Genomic DNA, 25428 nt, shown 5'->3' with positions numbered 1-25428 from the left:
TATCATTGTTTGTGTATTGTTCCAGTACATTGCGTGACAAAACTTCCACACTCACTCACACCAACTGAGAAAATATTTCTGTAGTCATCCTGTTGGTGTACAAAATTGCTTCAAGGCTGCAGGCATTCATCATGTAACATTTATTCACATGATGGGCAGAAGTGAGTATAAATACTTTTGTCAAGGGCAGAGCCTTGTCTTCACTCTACAGACTGTCTTGACACTGTAAGCTGATTGACCTTCTTGCAAGAATAAAACTCACACAAAGATCTTGGTCTTAAGCTTTTACTTAAATCAATAAATTCCACAACAGTCTCATGTGGCAACCTTGTGGTGTAGTGATCACTGCCAAGAAAAAAAGGGAAGGAGGGAAGGGGGTTGATATTACAAGAAAAAAAAAACTGAAGTTGTAAATTTACAAGAAAAAAAATCACAGTCTCTGAGATTTAATGGTGGTAAATTTACTAGAAAACTAGAAAGCTTTATGAAAAAACTTGGAAAAAATGTTTTTCTTTTACTTTTGGGGTCAAATACAGAAAATATACGGTAATGATGGCATTAGAAGTGGAAAAAACTTCTCTTGCACTTTTTGTAACTTTTTCAACAATTCCTAGTTTTAGTTTAAAGTCCTGAGTAGGATTACTTCCACTTCACGTTCCCCTTTGTTTCACACTTTTTTTCCCACACCAAACTTGTGTATGACTTGTGATGTGCAATTGTGTAGTGTGTAATCCTATTCCATTTTATGCATCCTATTTTAGCTTTGTACAGCATTTTGCTCAAGGTTTTTTTTTTTTTTTTTTTATGCTACAGCATAGCTTTTTTTTTTCAGACTACCTTGTGCAAGCATGGAGGAAACAAGTATGAGAACAGACTGAGTTCTACTTCACATGAATGGCTGCTATGAACTGGTTAAAACTGGGGTAATAAAAAGAAATCACAAGGCAGATCATCAACCTGGTTGATCATGTATTGCCTTTATTTAAATACTTTCACAACCTCACCTACAGTGTACGGTTAGAAAATGCCCCTCCCCCCCAATTTACAAAGCAGAAAAAACAAGACAAATTTACAGGAAAAAAAAAAAAAAAAAAAAGCCATAGAACCAATGGAAGAACAATAAATTTCACTCTTATTTTATAGCAGAGACTCAGTTCTCCTTAACAAGCATTTTCACGGCTGGCAGGAGTAAGCCAAGAGAGGATTTTTGTTAGTTTGACAATCCTTATACACAGAAGCAAATAATAAAAAAAAAAACAACAACAAAAAAAAACATGTCTTTTCTCCTCGCTTCACTGTTACAGGCTGCCTGCATCCCACTGAGGTGAATGGTAATAACAACAACAAATGCCTATCACGTACAATGATTCAGCTCAAAAATGTCAAGTGAGGAGGCATATTTTAGCCAAGTATAAAAAAATAAATTAAAATGATCAACATTTTCACACAAGACAGACAGGGAACGACGACAGGACAGATCCTAACATTTTGTCTGTCTCACTTGAACAATCTTCTGAAATTGAAAAAACCTCTAGAATGACAGTCAGAGATGAACGCAAAAAGCCTTCATCCTCCTTTACAGTGACCTGCAAATAATCTAAACTTTTTTTTTTTTTTGGAACACACTGTGCAAGCATATCACTGGCTCTTAAGGCAACATGGCTGCAGCTGTTCTCCATCCCCACCCGATTCATTTGCTGCACTTCCGATCTACATTAACACTGAGATTTTCAGAGCAGCTTACGAATCAGAAGATCTGCAAAAACAGCCACATGGTTCTTTTTTCCTGCAAGATTCAGCTGTTTTCAGAGTTATTGTAGAGGTATTGATTGGATTTTTGTAGTCTAGTCTAGTTTTGATTGTCGTACCTCAAGTAGTACTTTACCACCAGCCACTAGCCCCACTAGCCACTAGCTGGGCCTGTAATTTTTGTAGCCACTCCATAAGATCTTTTTCCATTCAGGGTCAGAAAACAAAAATAAAAACAAAAACATTTGGCTAACAAGCAAGTAAAACGTGGGAGTTGATATCTGGAATTCCTTAACCACTGTTTCCAGCGGGTGAAAAGAATCCTGATCATGAAGGTGTAAAGATGGCAGAGAAAAACATCAGCTGACCAGATAATATCTTGTTTACAGGTTGCAGCTGTAAAGAAGGCGACATCAATATTCAGCAACCAATCACAAACACTAGGCGGTGTTACAGCTGACTGCCAGCGTGCTCAAATCAGTGCAGCAGGGTGACGTGGGAGCCATCTGAACCAAGTTAAGTGCACAGGAGATCACCACCAGTTACATCTTGGCTAAATAAGCTTTTTTTTTTTTTTTTTTTAAACAATGGATGCTTGACATTTTCAGACTGATAAAACAAGATCTTCACTTACAGCTGATGATTACATATTTGCTTACAAGCCTTTCCTCAAATTCAAAGTCTGAGGAGGTCCAACAGCACATTTATGGGACAGTGAAGGGGATAAATTGGGGATGTTAGAGTGGGGTGGCATAGTGGTTAGAGAGGCTGTCCCATAACCAAGAGGTCACAGGTCAACTGCAGTAACAGCCACCCCACCTGTGCATACTGTGAACTGCTCTGGGTAAGAGCTAAATGCCTTAAGTCAAAAGTGATATGAACAGCTGGAGGGGGAACAGACATTAAAAATGTGAACTCAACTATTACAGTCCTCAGGGGACACACACGACAGTGCAAAAGAAGTAGAAAAAAATTTAAATCAAGCAAATCGTACATGGGGTGTGGCAGTGAGTGCGTGACAAACTACATTTTCAGTTTTTTTTTTTTTTTGTAGGCAGAGAGAAATGTAAAATGTTTATCTGGGAATTAAAGGGTGCAGTCAGTGTAAAAGCAGTGACAAGGGGCAATCTGATGGGCAGATAGTGCCCAAGGAGTTCCCTCTGTGTTGCTGCGTATTTACAAAGGAGCTGCAGTTGTGCCAAGAAATATTTGGACAGACTTTTGAACTTCTTATCCTATTTTTTTCCCGTTGCTGGCCAATTTGTATTGCCCTGACATAACATCCTGTAAGGACAAGGAGCTGGAACACAGAAAATATGAGACAACAAAACGAGAGCTAAAAAATACAGTCAATATCAATGCGTTTCTGCTGCTGTCTGTATAATTATTTTCATCAAGCGTGGAGAATACATTTATTTATACATCATAATTTTTACTTTAAAATAGAGATTCAACTTCCAACCCTCCCCTTAGATTCCTACCCTCACCAAAACCCAGAAGTCTCTTATAGAATCTAATCTGCAACACTGTGGTAGGATGTGTGTGAGTCTGTGTGTGTGTGTTTGTGTGTGTGACTTTGCTGGAAACATGTAGGCGTGTGACAGAAACATTCACACAAGTCTTAGAGGCAGTGGCCAGTGCACTGCTCACTTTCTGCTCACTGATCTTTTCAGTGCCCGAACATTTTAAAACAAAAAGCCGGCATGGACGGGGGTTAAAGGTCAGAGGTCACTGGCAGAAGGGCGAGGCTGTGGGGTCAAAGCCTTTGAAAACGTCCTTCAGCGAGGCGTTGTCCTGCTCCGTGGCAGCCTGGTCGGACTGTGCTGGGCTGCTTCCTCCAAATGGGCTGCCTGTCCCGCTGGGCTTGGTCACCTGTTTCACCATACTGAACAGGGACGACACTGGCAAGTTGTGGACGCCCGCGGGTGCCAGCTCCGCAGCAGCGCCGGCAGCACCCTGGCCTCCGGCTGCGGCTGCCCCGGCAGCGGCCCCACCCTGAGTTGTTGAGTTGGGTGAGGGCGCTGGCTTGGGCCGCGGCCGGTTGTAGCTGTTGTATCGGTCAGTCGCCTGCTCTCCACTCTTCTCGGTCTCCGGCTGGTCCAGAGCCGACTTCCGAACAAACAGTGGCTCCTTGGATTTTGGTTTGGCCACCGTGGAGTCGCCAGACCGGGACTCTGTGCTGGCTGAGTTGGGCGAGCTGTTGGAGCCGTTGCTGGTGCCAGGGCTGCCTGGTTTGTTAGTCCGAGGGTCATAAAGGCTAATGCCACTTAGGACACTGGCGCCCCCTGGTGCTCCTGTTCCTACACCACGCCCCACCCCACCTGAAGAGAGCAGCCGGGGGTCGTAGGGGGCGATGGCGGGGGAGGAGGAGCTGGAGGTAAAAGCAGGCGCAGCAGAGGGGGCAGGGGGGGGCGTGGGCTCCAATGGCTGCTTCAGAGCCGACTTTTGAGGCTGGAGGCGGGGATCGGCAAGGGGCTTGCGGGCCGTCCGGGGGTCAACAGGCTTATCCACCGAGGCAGGAGGCGCAGGGGGAGGGGTGCCCAGCAGGGATACTGCAGGAGGAGGGACAGGCAGGAGAGGAGGGGAGGTGGTCTGGGATGGGCTTGAGCTGACGGTCTTCAGGATGCGGGACAACAGCTCAAAGTCAGGCAGGGAGGAGGTGGAGGGAGCAGGAGCAGGAGGGTCCAATGAGGAAGGCGGGAGCTGTGGAGGAGGCTGGGTGTGAGGGAGGGCCGTATGGAGCTGCTGCTGGGCACGGGACAGCCGGGGGTCCAGCGACGAGACAGGTGGAATGCCTGGCGGGAGCGGCAAGAGGTCCTGCTTGGGTAAAGGGAGTGGAAGAAGGTCCTCGGGTGACCAAGTGATGGTCTTAGCGAAGGGTGGGACATGCAGAATAATGTCCTTCTTGATGTGGCTGAACTGCTGCAGCTGGGACCGGGGGTCCCGCAGCACCATGCCCATCAGGGGATCCAGAGGAATCGGCACTGGCTTGTCCCTGAGCACCCGCTCTGTCTCTTCCTCCTCTGCTGCTGGGGCAGTGAGCGGTGGGGGCTTGTACACCAAAGGGGGTTCAGCCTTAGGTACAGGGGGGGTTACAGAGGACGACGCAGCTGAGGCTGTAGCAGCAAATCGGGCCAGTCTGGGATCTGCTGGGGGCCCAGAGGAAGACAGGGCGGGGGTTGAGTGGCTAGAGTCTTGGGTCTGGGCCAACTCAGTGGCTCGAGCCAGACGGGGGTCCCGGGTGAGGCGTGGGTCAGCAGGGCGGGATGGAGGTTGGGCAGGAGAAGTCTTCTGGAGGCGAGGGTCACTTGGGGGCCCGTCTGATTTGGGTGGAGCTTGTGTCTGTTGGCGGAGCGTCTTCAAAATTGAGGTCACACTGCCGCCACCGTCCTCATCCTCACTGGAGTACCAGTTCCCTGAGTCACCTGGTAGAGTGAAAAATTTTAACATGTTAAATGTTGAGAGGGGATGCAAAGATAATGATGTCAGTATCAGTGCCAGTATCTGCATCTTATTATTATTATTAATCAAGGCTTATATCTGATACCAAAAGCCTTAAGTTACATGTTAGCGATAAAAGCGTCCTTTGTTGACACACAGGGACAAAGAATCATTTCATATTCACTAGTTTTTCTGGAGATCTCACACTAAGTCTACACTGTCACTACAGGGTACCTGGTATCAATCAATACTTTGTATTCAGTTTTGTAATCAGTATCAGTTTTGTACTTGGTACAATCTCCCACCCCGCTGAGAAATGACTTAAGACTTTCTGGATTTGTGTAAGAACTCGATCAACTATCAAGTGCATTTGTATTTGTGTAAATTTTTTACAAAACAGCAGCCTGCTTCACTTCTATGCCACAAAAAACTACCAGTGTTCTTCAAGTTCTTAATTCCTGTGTGTTCCTTCTTTTCCAGCTCAGTTCAGTATTGAAACTCCTGCGTGATTTGTTACTGATCAGTGTTCACATTAGAGCGAGGGTCTCAACCCCATTATGGACATAGTACCTGGGACATGCACACAGCGGGTACATTCATATTATTTAGAGTGTAAGCAAATGTTGCAGGCCTGGACTCCCTGGTGTTTTAATGCAGTTTGACTGGAAAAATGTGGGATCCTGGCAGTGAATCAAAACCAAAACGGCAATCTAACCTGAGTTTTACAATGCTGATGTAAGGGGAAAACACCTACTCTAGTAGGTATAAAACTCATCGTTTATGTACTCGTTTTCTGCATTAGTAACATCATCTGCATGTGGGACTGGTTTATCCTGGTCCCCTGCAGAATTATTTGGTCATAATAAAAAAAAAAAAAAAGTTGAGGGCAATGTATTCTTAGCTAAACCAGGTCTTCTATCTACTACTTTCACACACATTTTTCTAGAGCTTGATATTTACACTTTCATCCAAAGAGACCTGCCTCGTTCCAATTGGGCTTTAAATCAAGTCAGAGTGAATTTCTCAAGCATCTGCTCAAAACTGGTGTGAACTTGAGGTCAAAGATACTGTTAAGGAATACTATTATCAGCAGTGTATCATTACAAAAATATTATAATAATAAGCAGTCTATGTCAGTATTTGTGCTGTTTACATTGCAATATTATAAACTGTCAGCTGGAAAGAGTTGCGCAGTCATCTGTATATAATAGTATAATGTGATTTGTGTTTCAACAATTAATATCATTTTTAACATACTGGCAATACTGTCACATTTTGTTCAGAGCTGACTAAAGTCAAAATGATTATGTCAGATGTCACAAGTATATCAAAATTATTTTTGTCTGCAAATCAAGACAAATGATTAGAATATTTAACAAAATGTTACTATTTTAGCCATGATCAGGCAGTTTAAGCAAAAAACTTGGTTCCCATTAAGGACAATCTTTAAGCTTTTTAAGCTTCAAGACAAAGTGAGACATGGATTTTAAGGGTGCAGGTCACAATTAAATTGAAGGTGCACATTAACACAAGGTTCTTCTTTACCTTCAGCATCTCTGTTCTTCTCTGCTCCTCCCTCGGCCAGCCTGCGTGCCCTCTCCTCCTCCTCCTGTTGTTTCTGTTGGATCCTCATGAACAAAACACGCTGGGCCGGAGGCAGGAAATCAGGCACCGAAATCCCTCCTTGATTTGTTGACGCTGTGTTTGTAGAACCATCTTGGCTGCCTGACTGATCGTCAAATTTGCCACCTCCTCCTCCCCCTCCTCTTTCATCTATCCCACCAAAGCCCTGGTAGTTGTCACCTGGAGTGAGAGGAGAGAGTTTAGCTTCAGTGAACCTAGAGAAATGTACAGGGTGGGGTGGGTGGTGGTAATATTCCAATAAAAAAAATCTCTGATATTCTATCAGATTAAAGTGGTAAATTTACGAGAAAAAAAGTCAAGTTTGGTCAAGGAACCAAGAACCATATTCAGCAAAGTGAAGTGATGTGGTTCCTTAAAAAAAAGTCATTTTTTTTTCTCAAAGTTTTTTCTTGTAAATATCACAAGAACATTATAAAAGAACATTACTATCCTTTATTAATCCTTTTTGGGAAATTAGTCTTCTGCATTAAACCCATCCAAAGTTTTAGGAAAAGTAGGCATACACTGTACACCATCTGGGGACCACCTCCAATTTTAAGCCTTACTTTGAGAACCTAGTATAAATGCTTTAACCTAACATATATGTTTTTGGTGGCATGGGAAACTGGAGCACCTGGAAGAAACCCAAGCAAACACTGGGACGCCAGCTTTTAAACACAGGACCCTTTTCTGTGATGCTAACCACTATATCATCATGCTATCATATCCTGCATGTGTGTGTATCCTCTGATCTCCTCTGATTTCTGAGAATATTACCTCTTTCCTCACTGGCTCTGTAATCCCTCACCCAAAGTAATGGTCCTAATATGCTATCATGGAAATGTGCAGTTTAAATGATTATCCAAAGCCACTCTCACCTTGCGCTGTCACTCCATCCATCTTCACGCCCTCCTGCTGATTGTAGAGGTTGTCGTAGAAGTTTCCTCCACCCTGCGGAGGTCCAGGAGGCATGACACCTCCATGTGGAGCGCCGTCACCTGACCCGAAGCCTGCCATCATGGCCGGTCCTCCAGGTCCCATGTTTGGTGGTCCCTGGTTCATGCCCATGCCGGGGCCCATGTTCTGCATGTCAGAACCCATCATGCAAGGGGGTCCTGGTGGGCCTGGGAAGCGAGCCGGGGGGCCACCGGGGGCCACTTGGGGCCCAGGTGCTCCTGTCTGACTCTGGTTCCCGCTAGGTGTCTGACTCCTTGAAGGCAGAGAAAAGAGGTTTGGATTTACGTATACCACTTTTACACAACTTTTTAAAAAAAAATTTAGCAGGTAGTCCTAGGTGAAAACAAATCAAGTGTGTGACACAATAATAATAATTATAATTTTATAATAATTTTAATTCCTTAAGAGGCCGAATCAAGTCGGTTAGTTCCTGAATCCCAGTACCAGGCGTCGGGTTCTGCCACTTGGTTCTTGGTTCTTGGGGTTTCATGCTCACTCTCCTTATCTATACAATCATGTATATGCTTCAATTCCATCTGTATATTTCATATTCATTACCATATGTATATTTCACATCTCATATCTCTTTTTCTTAGGTTAGCCCTTATTGTATATTTTTAGTTTTAGCCTTTATAGTCTTTATTGTATATATTTAGCTTTTATTCTATTTTATTTAACTTTATTATATGTTTCTACTGTTGCTGCTGGAACACCAGAATTTCCCTGGTTGGGATCAATAAAGTATATCTATCTATCTATCTATCTATCTATCTATCTATCTATCTATCTAATCTACCTATCTAATAACACTTCCCTCATGGAACAAGTAATTGCTCAGTGCAAACATGGTAGAAGTGACTCTTTGCTATAATGGTTCTCAAAGAGTAGTGAAGAGATTCAGCAAAATAAGAACTTTACTACAATTCACAACAGATTATTTCAATTAAAGAATATGCAAGAATGCTCATTGTAATCAATGGTTTGAATCTGTACACTCTGGTTTTGATCCCTAGTACAACATCTTGCCAAACTGGAGTTTGACCCAAAAGTGTGTGTCTACATGGGGGTGTATGCCAAGCATATATGCATTACTGGGGCTGCAGCTCACTATTAAATCTACTGCCTTTTGCTATTAACCGATGACACATTTAGCCTATAAAAAGCCAAAAATAATGACAAATGCCCATGAGAAGTTAACTGAGATTATGATGTCTTCAAATTGCTTCCTTACAGTTTTCACGCAGAGCATAAATTATTATGCAGAATATTCACAATATACAATATACTGTAAAATCAATATACTTAAAGGTGTAGGATTATATTTATTTATAACATGGAAGAGCCACCTTGACAGCTATGTCAGTAATCTAGTCTTTAGAGCTCTCTTTTTTTCTGTTGAACACTCTCTCACTGTGGATTAGAATTTGAGCTATATTGGCAAAAATGAAAATAAAAGAACATTACTATCCTTTATTAATCCTTTTTGGGAAATTAGTCTTCTGCATTAAACCCATCCAAAGTTTTAGGAAAAGTAGGCATACACTGTACAGCATCTGGGGACCACCTCCAATTTTAAGCCTTACTTTGAGAACCTAGTATAAATGCTTTAACCTAACATATGTTTTTGGTGGCATGGGAAACTGGAGCACCTGGAAGAAACCCAAGCAAACACTGGGACGCCAGCTTTTAAACACAGGACCCTTTTCTGTGATGCTAACCACTATATCATCATGCTATCATATCCTGCATGTGTGTGTATCCTCTGATCTCTCACCTGACAGCCAGTTTCTGAGCAAGCTGTCCTGTTGGCTGAACTTTAATCTCAAACAGCGAGGGGATCTTCTTCCCTGCACCACCTCCTCCTCCACCACAGGGAGGAGGGGGGCCCATAGGAGGAGGGGGCACACTGGGGTTTGCAGGGCCTCCTTGGTAGGGTCCTGCTTCAGGGCCAGGGAGAGGGGGACCAGCACAGGGGTTAGGTGCAGGGACAGGTCCAGGTCCAGGTCCAGGTCCTGGGGGACATTTGTTGGCCATGGGCCCTTGGTGGGGCACAGGGGGAATGACAAAGTCACCGCCCATTGGCCCACTGAAATCCCCTGGGCCGGTGTTGGTGTCTGGAGGGCCGAGTCGAGGAGGCGTGGGGAGGAGGCCAACTCCTGGAGGGGGTTTGGGCAGAGGGTTGATCCCTTGCTTCTTCAGCTCCTCCACCTCCTTCTCGTCTTCTGCGCCGGCCTCGGCATCCTCCGCCAACATCTAGATTAACACAATAACAAGAGAAAGACAGGGGTCAAAGGAGGAGAGGAAAACAAAATCCAGCCATTCCTGAAACTAAAACTAAGATCTAGGTGATCTGCAATTGTCTGGTCTTTGGCAGCAGAAACCCACCTAAGAGCTATTTAATAATGCCGCTTGGAAGATAAAGACCAACTTGGCCACAAAAAGCAATGTGAAAAATGAAAACAGTACTGGAATACAGGTCACCATGAATGGGGATGATTTCTGACTGGAAAAGAAGTGCATTGACAAAACAAAATTTTAAAAGCAGCTTTCAAAACATAAAAGGTATATTTTACTTAATTTAAGACCTTGGTTAGGCCATGAATATAAATAGCTCAATTTAACACATTTTAGGCCTTTTTAGGATCTGCAGAGCTCATGAAAAATGCAGGAGAAGACAGAAGAGAAGATGAATCATTTGCTGAAAGGATGTCACCTTGTTAAGCAGCTCCTGGGTGTCATCAGTCAGGGCTTCATGGGAGAACATACATTCGTCTCCGTTGACACAGTTCCCGGTGGTGTGGAACAGCTTGCAGGGGAAATCACGTACTGCCTGGTCAAGGAACATCACCACTAACCAACTAGATAAAAACTAAATCAAACATCTGTTTGAATTTTCATCCTAATCCTGGGTTTGCTGCATTGCCATAAAATGCTGTTGACTGAAATTGTAAGTCAGTCTATACTACCAAGCAAGGTATCTTAGGTGAAAGTAGTTTTCCCAGATGCAGCGATATCACTGGCCAATATGGATTATTCATCTACTTAAGTTGATATCTTGTCAAAATCACCTCTTTGGAATTAATCAATTCAAGTATATTTCTTAGTGCTATTTTGGTCTTGAGAGTGCTATATTTATGATACATCTCAAATTACTGACTTATCTCAAATCATCATTGACTTTCTAATTATTTTAACAGTGGTGCAGAATCATTTTCTTATCATTTTAATGATCAGAATATATATTTTTTAAACAGTCCAAGTTTTCCAAAATCTCATCATTTTGGATTAAAAAAAAAAAATCAATCAACTATGCTTTAAATGCATTTTCCAAACTGGTATTAACCCAGAAATCCTACATCAGCCTTACTTTTGATTAATCTCTATAAAGTGATTAAGGTAATTTTCATTTAACTGAATAATGCTACACTTAAAAGGGTGCCCAAAACCCCTGGGGCTGATAAAGACAATCTAAGTCCGTACAGCAGTGAAGGATATCATGCATATAGGGACAGTGCTCAGCTCGGGCACAGTAGCCAGTGATGTAGAACTTGCACAGCTCCTTCTTCTTCGGCAGCTCAATGTCATGACTGAAATTGCAGTGGTCCCCCTGGTGGCCAAAAGAGGTTTGTTATTGTACTTTGTTTTTCAGATAGAAAATTCAAGAGTACTCTATTTTGCTGACTATTTCTGTGTCTGATATGGTGCCTCTCCCTGTTTTTTAGGCAAAATCAACATCTGATCAATACGTTGCTCAGCCTCAATACATGAGCAATGTGGAGCCATGTTACTGAACAACAAAAACATCATGTTGGTGTTTGGGCTACCTGGAGCCCAGAGTTGTCAAGTTTCAATGTTTGACAACAGCCGGTCATGCAAAAACTATCATCACCATCAACTGTATGGCATTAAAAAGAATCAAACACACAAGAACAACAAACAAAATGTTTTACAGTGAAATTCTGATCAAGCTACTGAGTGTAGCCTGATTCAATTAAAAAAAGCAGTTAGCATTTATAAAAGCCGCAGAAAAATGACTTGCCCTATTGTATACTGAAATTTACTTTCATTCCACTGACAGCTGTTAAAATATTTTTAACGGCAACAGAGTTTCCAGCTAGGGATGCGCATTTCGACTCATTTTATAACCGAGTAACCTAGCCTGGGCCTACTCGAGTACCCAAGTAATTAGGTTAAAAGGGGACACATAAAATCGTTCATATACAGCACATCAATACACCCGTTTAATCGAGGAGAAAACTGTTTTCACAGTCATTGTTATCTTGGTGGTAGACTGCTTTCATGTTTTATCCATGACCGAGTAAATAAAATAAACATGTATAAATGCTTATTTATTATGCGTAAATGTGAGTGCGTTGTGTCTCTCAGTTAGCTAACATTACATCGCACTGGGAATAGCATAAATCAATGTGCAAGGCAACAGGTTAAATGAGCTCTGTTTGTTAAAGAGTGGTTATTTCACAGACACGACTATCCCAAAATGCATCGACCAGCATTACAATCTAGACTAAATTTACCCGTCCATTGCAACTCTTTGTCCACTTCTGTTTGCTGTTTCTTGTGTGCAGCTCACCTCGACAGTCAAAGCAATACGGGCGTGCCCTTTTTTCTTGTCGTCGTTTTCTTACGACTGGAATCCAATTATATTACAAGAGTTGTGCTTAAATTTGAAATTTGAGAATCACTGAACAATGACGTTAATGTTTCAGAATGTTTTCTAACAGACGCGATAGCCTCTCCCTCCCTGCTCTCTACATTCTTTTTGCTCTAGCCTATAGGCAGGGCCAACTCCATACGCTTGAAAAGTCTTGATAAAAATATGCTTTTACAAAACGAAAAACCATATTGTTTGATCCAAAAATGTTTAACATCAAGAATACCCGAACCATGACGTGATTATGTAGTTTGATCCTAAGCTGGACTGGGCACTTTTGTATGCCGTGGATAACTGAGTAGCAAATTCTCCCCTCGGATAGTCGGGTACCCGGTTAACCCCGCCCATGCCTATTTCCAGCACTGAACAAGCATCTACATTATAAAACTTCCAGTATTATGCAGTCTTAACTGTGTCATCTGTAAATGGACAACCTTCTCTATTCTAGGCTAGATCCTCAATGTTCAAGCAAGAACTTTTTACACTGCCTCACCCAGGTACATCTTCCCTCGATGTAGTACTTGCAGATCGCCTTTCCTTTCTTATCCTGGTGCTTCTCGTTCTGATTCCTCCTCCCCAGTCCACCATCTCCTCCTCCTCCACCTCCATCCTAAACACACACACACACACACACACACACACACACACACACACACACACATACAGAGCAAAGGAGCAAAGTGTAAAGCAATGAAAGGAGAAAGATAATCACAATCTTTGTTTTCCAAGTACAATACATGGGCAGTAATTTCACTTGACAACTTTGAATCACTGGCTGGGAAAATGGGGCTCCCCCTTAAGTGACTTGTTCCAAAGAACCCTAAGGCAAGCTCACAGTGTAAAATTAACTATGTGAGTGTGACTTAGGACACTACAAGAAAAAAATAAGTGTGCTCAGTCACAGATAAAAATGCAAAATCACTTGAGACAAACCACTCAAACTATTTTCAGAGAGTGGCTCTGGTTTGTTGATTTTAAAAAAGTCTCACCTCCATGTCCATGTCTCCATTGTTGTCATCATCGTTCCCGTGGTCTCCCCTTCCTCTCCCTCGGTTACGGCCCTTCCCTCCTCGGTTCATGCCACGCCCTCCTTTACCTCTGCCACGCCCACGGCCACCTTTTCCACCTAATGTGAAGACAGAGGCCGAGAACAGGAGAAAGGAGCAGGAATTTGACTGTGAATTTGTTTTCTGGGCTAAGCCACATGTGTCAAACTGGCGCCACTGAGGGCCAAGAGGCTGCAGGATTTCATTCAAACTGAAAACTCCACCAGGTGATTTCACTGATTACCCCAACTTTAAGCAGAGAGAAGACACTTCTCAGTGAAATCACCTCTGTACAGCATTTTGGTCAGCTGTGTTTAAACGTACTTTATAAATTTATTTACTTACTTAGTGTTTTATACATTTATACATCCACTACTCCATTTCCTCAGCCCCCTTCCTTCCCCCAGTACACACAGGTGACAGTCGGTGAGTGACACATTTAAAATTAAAATCAGGCAATTTATGGAGCTGATTTGAATTGAATTAAATTGAATGCCTTTATTGTCATTGTACATTACAACACAACGAGATTAGATTTGGTCAGTCTGCTAAAAATTCCAGAGACAAAATGGACAAAATACGGAAAAAAATAAAATGTGTGTGTGTGATTTGAGTTATAAAGCAGTTCTGTTCCTGACGCAGTAGTTCTGTTGATGAAATTATCAGTTTGCGAAACTTTGTTCAAGAGAACGTTCCGAGAGTTTACACCAAGCTTCCAATTTTGGTAAGGAACAATATTTTACTTCTTCAAAGCCATTTACAATTGCCCCACTGACCACTGAAATGATGGTCTCTATGTCTAGGGTTGATGCCAGATAAATCTGCAAATAGGGCCTAGGTTCCAAAAAAGCAAACTTGTCCAAACTTGTTCAGCTGATGTTTCCTACTGGAGATGGCCAGAAACAGCCATGTTTCACAGACTCATATCTGCTTGTTTGCTTCAAAGAAGTCACAGTGCCTCCTTGTGAAAAATCACATGAAAGACTGGACAAAGAACTCAGGTCCCCACTCACCTCTGCCTCTGTCTTTGGACTTCCTGTACTGGTTGAGCTCTTTTGAGTAGTCATCATAGTCATTGTCCCCCATGTTGTCATACTCATCTTCACCATACTGTGAAAACACAATTCATGGCATGGAGTGTCACTTGATGTTTCACACAATAGAACTCAACATCACAATGTGAAAAATAAGGTTTGAGAGGTGAAGGCTACATGTTTACCTGTCATAGTAAATTGTATGGATTGTAAATAGTGAATAATCTCTGCATTTGTTAGGCTAAAAGATTTCTATGCGTTGAGCCCACAGAATGTAGTTGGTTAGATAGTGTGGTAAAGAGGGTTGGTTAAGTGTGCTTTCACACCTCATTTTTACAGCAATTATTTCAAACCCTGGTCGAAACGATTTTGGTCGAAACGTCGTCTTTTTAGTCAATAAAGTTTATTGGGAGCTCCAATTCAGTGTGCGGATTTTCCACCTTTTTCTTGTTTGGATCCTCTGATTATCCGGCACCTGGCCTAAAACAGGACTGGATGTGCGCACAACCACTCTGTCTTCACATGAATTCTGAACCAATACAAATGGACTGTGGGTTTGAAAAAGTCAGAATACGCCAAACTCCTACCAGAACTCTGTGTGTCTCCCTTTCATCCTCCTTGCTGTATCAGTTTTGAAAAATACAAAACAAATTATGACGCCATTTCTGAGGTACACCAAATTACCTCCATGTCATCTCCTCCGTAGCCATCTCCATCGTCGTTCTCTCCTCCAATCTTTCCTCCTCCACCTCGTCCCCCTCTTCCCCTCCCTCCTCCTCTTCCTCCTCTCCTCCCTCCCCTCATCCCTCCACGGCCCCTCTGGTTCTTCATACGACCTTTGCCCCCTGCAGAAACCAAGCAAGGAAAGAGAAGAGAGAATGTGAATGATTTACAGCACCAGTCACACTGGGTGGCTGAGTACATATCATGTAGATGTTCACAAATTAAAATGGTTCTATTACACAATACAGAGCTTTTCAACCAGCCATCAACGACTTACCTCGACCTCCGCGGTTGCCAGGCCCACCTCCACCCTCCTTGGCCTTGCGGTACTGGTTGAGCTCCTTGGTAAAGTCGTCATAATCCTCGTCCCCCATGTCATCCTCCTCCTCCCCATCATAGGTGTCTTCATCGTAGTCGTCATAGCCTCCATAGCTCTGCTTGTCCATCTTCATGTAGCTGCTCTTCTTTGAGCCTCCGTAGCCCCCATGAGACTAAAGACAGATCGTGGTCCAAGTATTATACTTTGTGTCTTTTGTCATTTTAGATTCCCTGTTTAAACTACAGGTACATCAGCTATACAGAAACACTTAATTTTGAAGATCCGCTGGGGTTTAAAACTTGACTTGTGGGAACGCTGTGCTGTGAATTAGAGACAAGGCCCTGGGCATATTTGATGGTGTAAACACAGATTTAACCTGTGTGTTTACTTGCCAGACTTACAGAAGGGGGGTACTGAGGACTGTAGTCTCTATACTTCCTCTTCTCACTGGGACTGTAGTCCGAGTCATCGCTGTAGTCCGAGTGGTCATCATCAGAGGACGCATGGCGCTGGAGAGGAGAGAGAGGCAAACACATGTAATGTTACTGAAAAAAATAAAGAGAAAGAGGCAGGGGCATGACATAGGTTCAATTCTTTTTGGAAAGAAATCCCCAATATTTTCATATGAATATATGCCAATTTTTCTACTCCCGACAGAAAACTGCTATAAATCAATAGTTATTCAATCTAAAATCCTCTGAATGACCAAAAGTGATCGATTTTTGTTGTTTTAAAGGCTGTATTACATGAAAGGGATGCAATTTTCTGAACATATCAGATGTTTTATCTGTTCTGTTATGTGCTTCTGCCTGATTGGTCATCTTATCCACATTACTAATGAATGTAACCAAAAACCTTGTGTGTAAATATCATGAAATATCTATGAAAACACCAATAGCCATCCCTACAACTGTCACTTTCCCAAAGACCTAAGAACTGGGTAGTTAGCATGGATGCCACCTACAGAAACTCAAACTCCATCAACAGAAAATCCAAGTCCCACCCACACCGTTTGATTAACAGATGATCAAGTGATCACTGGGAAACCTAGTACAAAAACACCACTGTAATGAATGTGACTTTAGGCTTACTTTGTGTTTGGATTTACGTCGTTTCTTGGCCCTCCTCTTCTCCTTCTCCCGCTCCCTCTCTTTCTTCCTCTTCCTCTTCCGGCGGTGGGCCCTGTCGTCATCCGAGCCCGTACTGGCGTGGCGCTCCCTGCTGCGCTGAGGCCTCTCATTGGCCCCATCCCCTCCGGTGTCTGCTCCTCCTCCTGCGTCTCCCTCCTCTACGCCGTCTCCACCTCCTGGTGCAGCTCCACCTGAACCCATCTCCTCCTCTTCCATCTCCCCTCCGTCATCCTCCAGCTCGCCCTCCTCCAGCTCTCCATCCTCTTGCCTGCAAATGGGAAAAATACATAGGGAGGGCAGTTATTTTACCTGATCTTTAACTGTATCTCAAAATAATCATAAATGTAACTAAAACAGGTCGACATCACTCTGACCTTCATCAAATTCAATTACTAGGTGAAAAAAGAATCATCAATGTTATTACAACTACAGCAAGAAAGACCAAACATCCTTTGTGCAGCACATTTCAAAAACAGTTGCTGAAGACCTTAAAACCAATTTAACAATAAATAAAAACAACTAAATGAACAATAAAAACTAACTGTTAGTGGTTCATTTTCAGTGGACGGTGATGAACCATTCTGGATAACAGTACAGAGGTTCAAGGTGTTTTGCCAAAATCTAAAATCTGGCAGAAAAATTTAGGTGAGAATACATTCATAATTTTCCCAGAGAAGTAATACTGGCACACATCATCTGTATAAATCAAAAAGTTTTTTTAAGTTACTGGGCATTGCAATATGACAAAAAAACAAGACACATTCTCGAGTCTCTAAGTGAATTTTTATATCCTTTTAGAACTGGCATATGTGCAATTAATTGGATAAACGAAAGAATTACCAGAGAGCAATGAAGCCACACTAATCAATATGAAAACATTTCATATGCAAGTGCGCGAAATGAAGACACAACTACAATACCAAACTAAACCAGATGCCACCCAATTTAGCCAGTGGGAGAAGAGTGTGGACTGTGATGAAATGCAGGTGAAAATGTGCAAACGGACAAGGAAGACAAACTGTCAACTGAGTCGACTCTGGAAATTGTGAGTCTCATACAGCCCTAAATATTTCACTTGTAATGTTCCTTTGTCACACATTTTATCTGTATCTAAAAAAATCTCCTATGATTTGGATATTTTACTTGGCCATGTTGCAATTTCAGTAATGTGAATTGTTAAAAACTGACAATGATACTGACAAAAATCGTTTCAACTGAAATGTGTGGGTTAGTTTTTAAATAGTCCACATAACCAGTTAAAACACACACTTTTGGCTTCTGCACATCACTATGAAATGTCTCATGCCCTCTATTTTTTCCACTTCTGTCATGTGGTACCCACTACAAAGAACACCTGTTGATTACTTTGTGCAAAGGACATTTCTTGCACCAAGCAGCACTCCCTATGTTTATTTTTTGTATTGCAGAAAATTATGGCGCTGCACAAGAAACAACAGCTTGTTTCTTATCAAAAATTTTGAGGCTTGATCGATGATTTCACTTCATGCGAGCAGAAAATGTGTGTGTGATGCAGTCAGCTGTGTTAGCACAGTCATCCAAGTTTCTCACAATGCTCCTTTAAACCACTGCCCAAAAATTCACCACAAATACCACTTACTTCATCCTTAGTTTAAGGCAAGGAATTATCTCAAACTGATGACTGAACTACACCCCGGGCCTGAAGAACAGATTTGAGCTAAAATTTACCTAGTATTTTCGCTGACACACAAATGTCAAACCATGAAACCACAACCCTGGCCAGTGCTGAGGGAAATCATCAGTCACGTCAGTGTTTTAGGGCCGTGCAGTCTAATTAATCTGCAGTTACTGTTGTCAAACGCTGGGGCAGGGGACTCACATGGGACAATGTGAGCACAACCACAGAATCCTAATTCACATGGCTCACATGCAGGCGTGGCCCCACACCATAGAGGGTGGGGGCGGAGGGAAGGGGGGGGAATGGGGGTGTTATTACAGAGCAGGCAATATATTGAGAGGGACAGGAGGAGCAGGAGCACTAAGGAGAGTAAGGGCAGATAGCAAATTTAACATGCTTCATTTTGTCCGGAGAAGGTTTTGTATTGTTAGTAAATCAAACATAACAGATGTTAGGTTTAATTCCAAATGAATCTATTCATCTTTGCATTCTGAGGGGAAAATGGCTGCCACCTGCTGTCAGTCAAAATTCCAAAAACAGATTCTGCTATCAAAATCAAACCAATTTTGTGATTAAACTTGTTAAGTTTGACAGTTGCCCATAATCAGCTTTACTTGCTTGCTGGCCATCATTTTATGAGGAAAACCTCATGTTTTTCAAATACTAGACCTCTTACTAAAACAAAACTGCCATACTGTACAGCCACAGTGAGGCTGGTCATTGTTTCATATGCCCTTTCCAGCAGCGGACAGCGGTGCAGCATACCACGATGTGATTTATGACACAGGGGTCTGAACTCAGTAACAATGAAAAGACAAATACTGCGGTATTATTTGCTCTCTACCTGAATAAATGGAGTCTTGGCTTTTTTCAACAAAGGCCTACATCCACAGCAGGCCCACAACAAGTACTGCCTACCAAAGGCCAGGAGGGAAACCTGACGCCACGAATATGTGGTTTAGCAAATGACACCTGATAATGTGAACAGTATTACTTCTCACTGGCTGGCCGATATCTTACAATATCTGATTTTTCAGAAACAGATGGGTTTTCTATTCTGAGGGGAGCACACAGTGAAACTGTAGCCAATGTACACACAGAGCTGGGCTGGGCATGTCTGGTGCTGGGGAGTCAAGACTGCTGTGACACAAAATGTCAGCTATGCGTTGTTCACCAGACACCACATCACATCCTCACCACACCAGAATAAAATAACCAGGGCCAAACTCTTCTACATTGTGCTATCATGGGCACCATGTGCATCTACAGGTAAAAGACAAACCTAACCAATTGACAAATAAGTTTCCCGATGTCACTGCCTTCTGTTAAGCATATTTCATTCTGAATGGAGCTAAAAATAAAAATGAAAAACCAAACAAACAAAAACCCGTCACACTGTGCACTATTGATTCTAAAGTATACAACTATAAATATCTACCCAAAGCACATGTATAACTGGTGCACCATGAATTCATATAGAATTCATGGTAACTGACATTCTCTAGAAAAGTCAATATGGCAAAGGCCTCAACCACAAGTGAGTTTCAAGCCCAAGGTATATTCTGGAGATGCTCCAAAGATGATTTTTTGTACTTTCAAGATGTTTAATACCCTAACTGTTTTATATCCCATGTGTTTTTTTTTTTTATTATGGGTCAGAAAACACCATTTTATTGACAATTAACCCACTGAGGCTGCCCCTCTTTCTGCTTAATCATCTTCCTTGAGTCATTCTGTGTGGAGAAGGTCCCTATACAGCATAATGTATATATTCCAGTGTTATAATGCACCATTGGTCCATTACAAGTGTGCAAATCAGAGCATGTCTAGGGCACTTTTCCACTGTTGTCTATTTATTCCCTCCTCTCTACAAATGTTTTTTGGGCTAACAAACAACAAGCCAAAGATTACAATGTCAGCAGCTGAGTCACATCTCAAACTCAGCATTACCACATTCTATACAGCTGGCCTGTTAATCAAGACATGTCAAGGCAAGGTCTCTCACACATAAACAGGCCTGGGCTTCACTGGACACAAGGATTTCTCTTGTGCTAGTGGCTGGGACTCTGTGGGCAAAAGCTGGCTGCTGGCCTCTCTAACTTGTTGGACACACACACACACACACACACACACACTCACACTCACACACACACACACAACCTTACTTAAAGTTTGTCAATTAAAATAAAAACTGAAAATACAGGGAAACTTCAACCTAAACTTTGACATGAAATGAATGTAATGCATTGGTGCAGACCAGTGGTTCTCAAGCCTTTTTCAATAATGCACCCCTTCATTTTTTTTTTTTAGCCAAGTACCCTCTGCAATCAATCAATCAATCAAATTAAAAAATACAAAACTTTGGGAAAAAAAACTCAAGCTCCATCAGTGTCACACAACCTGATACTGAGCATGTTTTGTTGACTCTGTGTTTGCTTCTTTTTCAATTCTTTCTCATTGTTTTCAGTTGTATCGCTGCTGCATTTTCAACCACCAATCCATTTTACTTGTTTTTTGTCTGGCTTGCTAGTAAAACTGAACAAACAAATTTGCTTGGCAACCACAGCAGCAGATTCAATGCAGACACTCACAAATTTGACACCCTCGGGATACCCGGAGGGAATAAAATGTGGTTTATAAAACTGACATTTACATTTTTATTGAACTTACTGTAGCACAGGCTAATTATTTCAGGAATTATGCATGACTTGTTTTACTGATTGATCTCATATACCCCCATGTGAGAACCACTGGTGTAGACTATATGAGTTTTAAAGGCTAACAACCTGACAATCTTCCAACTCAAACTAACCAAAACCTGGGCTAAACACACCTGTAAACATGAGAAACTGTTACTAACTTCATAGGCCAGCACAGCTACTACAGAAGCACTGCTAAAAAATGAACATAACAGCAGCCAAGTCTGTGAGGAATCTATCCATAAAAAAAAAAAAAAAATGCCAAGCAAGTTTTACATTTGGATTCATAACCATTAATGCCAAAGTGATTACAAAAAATCCCCTATGCCTAAGCACACACTGCTGCAAAAGTCAACTGTGAAAGTTTTGAAGATCAGCATGAGCAAAGATGATTCTGGTCTACGGTCAAGTACAGCTGCACTGACATAAGTTGCCATGCATTAAGGGATATTAGCTGAAACAATGAATGAATGCACAGTTAATAAGTGCCATAAGCAAAGGGCCTGGAGGAAAATGATGGGGAATACTTACTGTGAGAGGGTTTCTTCATATTTTGCTCTCAAACCATTGACAAAAGGTTTTTCCTTACGTTTTAGGGACACTTGATGGGGTTGGGGAGGGCATAGGGGGCAACTGGAAAGGGGGATAAGCTGTTTTAAGAGGGGTATAACATACAACAATTTTTCCAACCGGGGTACTGTGGAGAGGGAAACTTTTTGTGTTTGACTTGAAGCACTTCTTGGATGCTTTGCAAACGTTTTACAACATTTTTGTGGGACTTTGGTTGGTGTTTGGCACAAGTCAGTGTGGGCACGACTGAAAACAAAAACAAAATGTTAAGACATACACAAGCACAGTCTTTTGGAAAGCTAGCTGTCTATTGAAGGTAAATGAAAGGCAAAAAGGGTCAATACTTTCCCGAAGTCAATATTTTGAAACTAATCAGTTACTGGTAGGTGGGGGAAATCTTAATTATCAGGGGTGATCGGGGAATTGAAAAGCCATTTTTCTGGTGTGAAGGGATCAGAAAGGCGATGAAGAAAATAAAATTCTAACTGCGTAACGTTAGCTAGCAGACAGCTAGCTAGATGGCAAACTTTCGTCAGCCAAACGACCGTTGACTTAAACGGTTTGAATAGATTGTCACGATGAAATAACTTACATCGATCGAATATAATTCAAGCTGCTATGGCAATGCTGGTTACACTTAACTCAATCCTAAAACGTATCTAGGGGTTAACTTTTGAGATTGTGTACCATGAATACTGACAAACTGCTGTTGGCTATTAACCGAACGCTAACTTCTTTCAACGGCTATTAGCCTAACGCTAGCTCCTCTCTCATCAAGCTGTAGATTTAGCTGGCTAAGAAGCTAAGCTAAGTTAGCTGGATCAGGCCCACCGTTAGGAAGAAAAAAAAAAAACAGATTTCGCAGGTGTTTTTTCCCCATTAGCTCGATTGTGCCGACACTCACATAACTCATTTAATTAACGTTTCAGTAATCATTTCACTTTTCGCCTAAATGGGCAAGCAATTCACTCGATGGCTTTATAGTAGCCGAATTGGCTGCTATGATGATGGACGTTAGGCTTGGATCAGTCGTTTTCGACCTCGTCTATTTTTCTTCAGACAAATTCGCCCGAATCGATTTATCGTTGATTGTGGTAACGTTCATAAAAACACGGGGAATAAATTTCCCAGACTGTATTTGACCTCCCAGTTGTTGGCGTTGTCGTGTCAACATGGCGTTCGTTACCTCTGTACTTGTTTTCCAGAAAAAGGCGAGTTTAATCCCTTTGAAAGAAAAAAATGAAAAAGAAACAAAGAAACCCGGGCTTTTGTCTTAAAAGCACAGGACAAATAAATAATTTCATTTAAATATGATTGTAGAATTACTCGACCTTTCGTCAGTCAGGAGACTGGTGTGTTCGTGGTTGGTAGTTGGGGAGTTTGGATGGACAGTCATGCTTTCCACAGCCATTATCCTCTAGCTACATTGAGGTGCAAAAAAATTACAACTCGATAAAGGAATCTACTGGATTATGCGTCACTTCACTTGGATCTACTAGTTAGTTGGTTTTAGGTAGAATTTCAGTTCATAGTAGGCAATTCTCCACTAACAGTTCTAAGAGAAGTAATGATGAAATTGGGTCCTGACGTTCTCCGTCCTACAGTAGCGATGTGAAATGACGACTGATTAACTTAAAATGGCCGGCCGTCCTCTCCAAAGAGAAAAGGCGGATTTCTCCGGGGATGATGTCACCGCGTAAAACGTCTTTGTACGCCGTCGCGGAAATTGCCGAATGTGGCTTTGCAAAGGGCAAAATTTGCCCCTTAGCTTGTCTGGCAGGTTCATTCTTAATGCACGTTCGTTTTAGTGAATTAGATTTACTGTCATAGACAAAACGGTCCGTGTACCCTCCGTCAAAAGCTTTATTCAATTTGTTTGATGACAGGTTAAAGAAATATTTCACACCTTATTTCATTTTTTTCGGAAGATCACATGCTTTTCCCGTTTTCGTCTTCAAATTGGGAGTAGAAATAACAATTAAACCAAAACCAGAAAAAAACTTGTTTTTCGATTTATTGTTATCAGCCCCTGCTGACCGCGGGCTCTATGTCTCATTTGCTGGCGGGACAGCATTTCTCGTCCATCATCATCACGCCTGCGTTCAAGGCTTACATCCGGTCACAAAGTCTGGCACACTTTGGTCCATGCAATGGCTGGTCTGGAACAATATAAAACTATTTTCCCGGACATGTTACAGAGCATACATGATTTCAAGGAAATCTCGGAGAATTTACTGGCTATGGGTGTACCGCGAGGATGCTCCCTTAGGAGCGTCAGGAGATTTTGTGCACATCACAACTTGAGGCAGCGGGGGTATGTCAGACGAGGGGAGAACCATAACTGAGGTGAGTCTGGGCGAATACACCTTGTCTGTATTTTAATATGCAGGCTAATGAGTAGTTAGTAGCCTCTGTGCGCTGTGCAGTTTATACTTCCAACAGCGAGTTATTCGGACCATGAGGAGAAAGCAAGGAATATACACATATCTGTTATATTGTAACTTATTGCCAAAAATGCTGCTTAGAGTAATCTCCGTAAGCTTTTTCTGTATCTCCTCTCAGTCGTGCGCATTCGCGCAGGAGACAGTGAGTTACTATGGTCTCTGCGACTCTGTCGCTCTGAAATTTTCTCCGGATTCCCAGTGTTGTTTGTACACTGTTGCAGTTGTTAGACTTTGTAGGTGGGCTTCTGCGTATTGAGAGTAGCAACCCCCATGTTTAAGTTTAATCAGCTTTAGTTATCCAAGTCATATGGTGATGTTCTGTAAGGCTGTTGCATAAGTAAGGCCAGAGAGAAGCAGGTGGGTCAGTTTCCATGAATATTGGTCAATTTATTATGCCCCGCCCTTCATCTCATGCCAAGCTGAAGTAAAAAGTTAGCGGCCCTGGAGATAGCAGGAGATATCTGAAAAGATGCAGGGCTATGCATGGAGCAGGGTTTCCTGTCCCTACTATAGGCCTACATGTCAGTATTATTCTCATTAAACATAGTGTATGATGGCAGTGAAGTGCAAATCACAAAGACAAATAGGAAAAAAACAACAGCAAATAGGAAAACACAAGAACAAATAAAAAAACACAATGGAAAATAACAACACAACAAACTGCAAAACAAATGAACAAAAGAGAAAACACAATGACAAATCAGAACACACCACAACAAATCAACAATCACAAAGGCAAACAGAAAACACAACCACAAATTGGGAAAACACACATCAACATTTGCTCAAACCGGAAGAGGTAGGCACCTATTGAAATTTTGATTGGATTCACTGCAATCAACAGGAATTGTCACAGACTAGATGCACCGCGCTGTCTTTTTGTCTTCATTCAATTCAGTGACAGAGCGTGTCACGGAAGGGAAGCAATGCTTTACAGCACTGCGTCACCATGTCACCAGCATCAACTGTGTCTAGCTGGCTTGCTAGCTGTTGGGGGTAGGCAAGATGGCGGATTGAGCGGCCGGACTTTGTAGAATGCACACTAAAAGTGATAAATTTGGACTAATTCCCCTCAACAAAAGTGCTGGACTACCATCCTAAATGCCAAACACAAAAAAAGAAAAAGAGCCCAGGAAAGAATCCATGAAAAAGGTCAAAATATGACAACAAATGACAAAGCTAACGTTAGCAACAACAAGAAGGTTGATGTACCCGGCACTCTTGATAGTCTTGACTTCACAATAGAGGCAACTAACGCCGGACCTGAGAAAAGAAACTTCAGCAAGCTTGAAGATTCCCCTCTAAACTCACCAAATAAAGGCTTCCAGCTTTGAAAATGGTTAAGTCCATGCTGTTTGCAATAA

The 25428-nt window shown here is 42.2% G+C and overlaps 1 protein-coding gene across 1 annotated transcript; it reads right to left on the bottom strand.

Moving 5' to 3' along the window:
- Positions 1–1214: 1214 nt before the first annotated feature.
- Positions 1215–23250, bottom strand: zc3h4 (zinc finger CCCH-type containing 4). Its single transcript, XM_030066604.1, has 14 exons — positions 22952–23250; positions 16656–16962; positions 15966–16073; positions 15523–15736; positions 15207–15367; positions 14502–14598; positions 13432–13568; positions 12936–13052; positions 11266–11377; positions 10484–10593; positions 9545–10023; positions 7692–8023; positions 6736–6993; positions 1215–5174 (listed from the first exon to the last, which is right to left on the bottom strand). Exons 1-14 carry the CDS (start codon positions 23029–23031, stop codon positions 3478–3480), a joined length of 4209 nt encoding a protein of 1402 aa, XP_029922464.1. The 5' UTR covers positions 23032–23250; the 3' UTR covers positions 1215–3477.
- Positions 23251–25428: the final 2178 nt, after the last annotated feature.

Source organism: Myripristis murdjan, chromosome 13, assembly GCF_902150065.1.
Source record: "Myripristis murdjan chromosome 13, fMyrMur1.1, whole genome shotgun sequence".
Taxonomy (NCBI): Eukaryota; Metazoa; Chordata; class Actinopteri; order Holocentriformes; family Holocentridae; genus Myripristis; species Myripristis murdjan.
The sequence above is the reverse complement of the archived record's forward strand: the minus strand, read 5'-3'. Positions and strand labels throughout refer to the sequence as shown.

Bases quoted from the DNA above. Each gene is read 5' to 3' on its own strand.
- zc3h4 (XM_030066604.1), bottom strand. From the start codon at position 23,031: ATGGCTGTGGAAAGCATGACTGTCCATCCAAACTCCCCAACTACCAAC. The intron at 15,368-15,522 runs GTAAGTCGTTGA...TGGTTTCTGCAG, and splicing joins TGGCAACCGCGGAGGTCGAG to GGGGCAAAGGTCGTATGAAG. The intron at 11,378-12,935 runs GTGAGGCAGTGT...TTTGGCCACCAG, and splicing joins TCGAGGGAAGATGTACCTGG to GGGGACCACTGCAATTTCAG.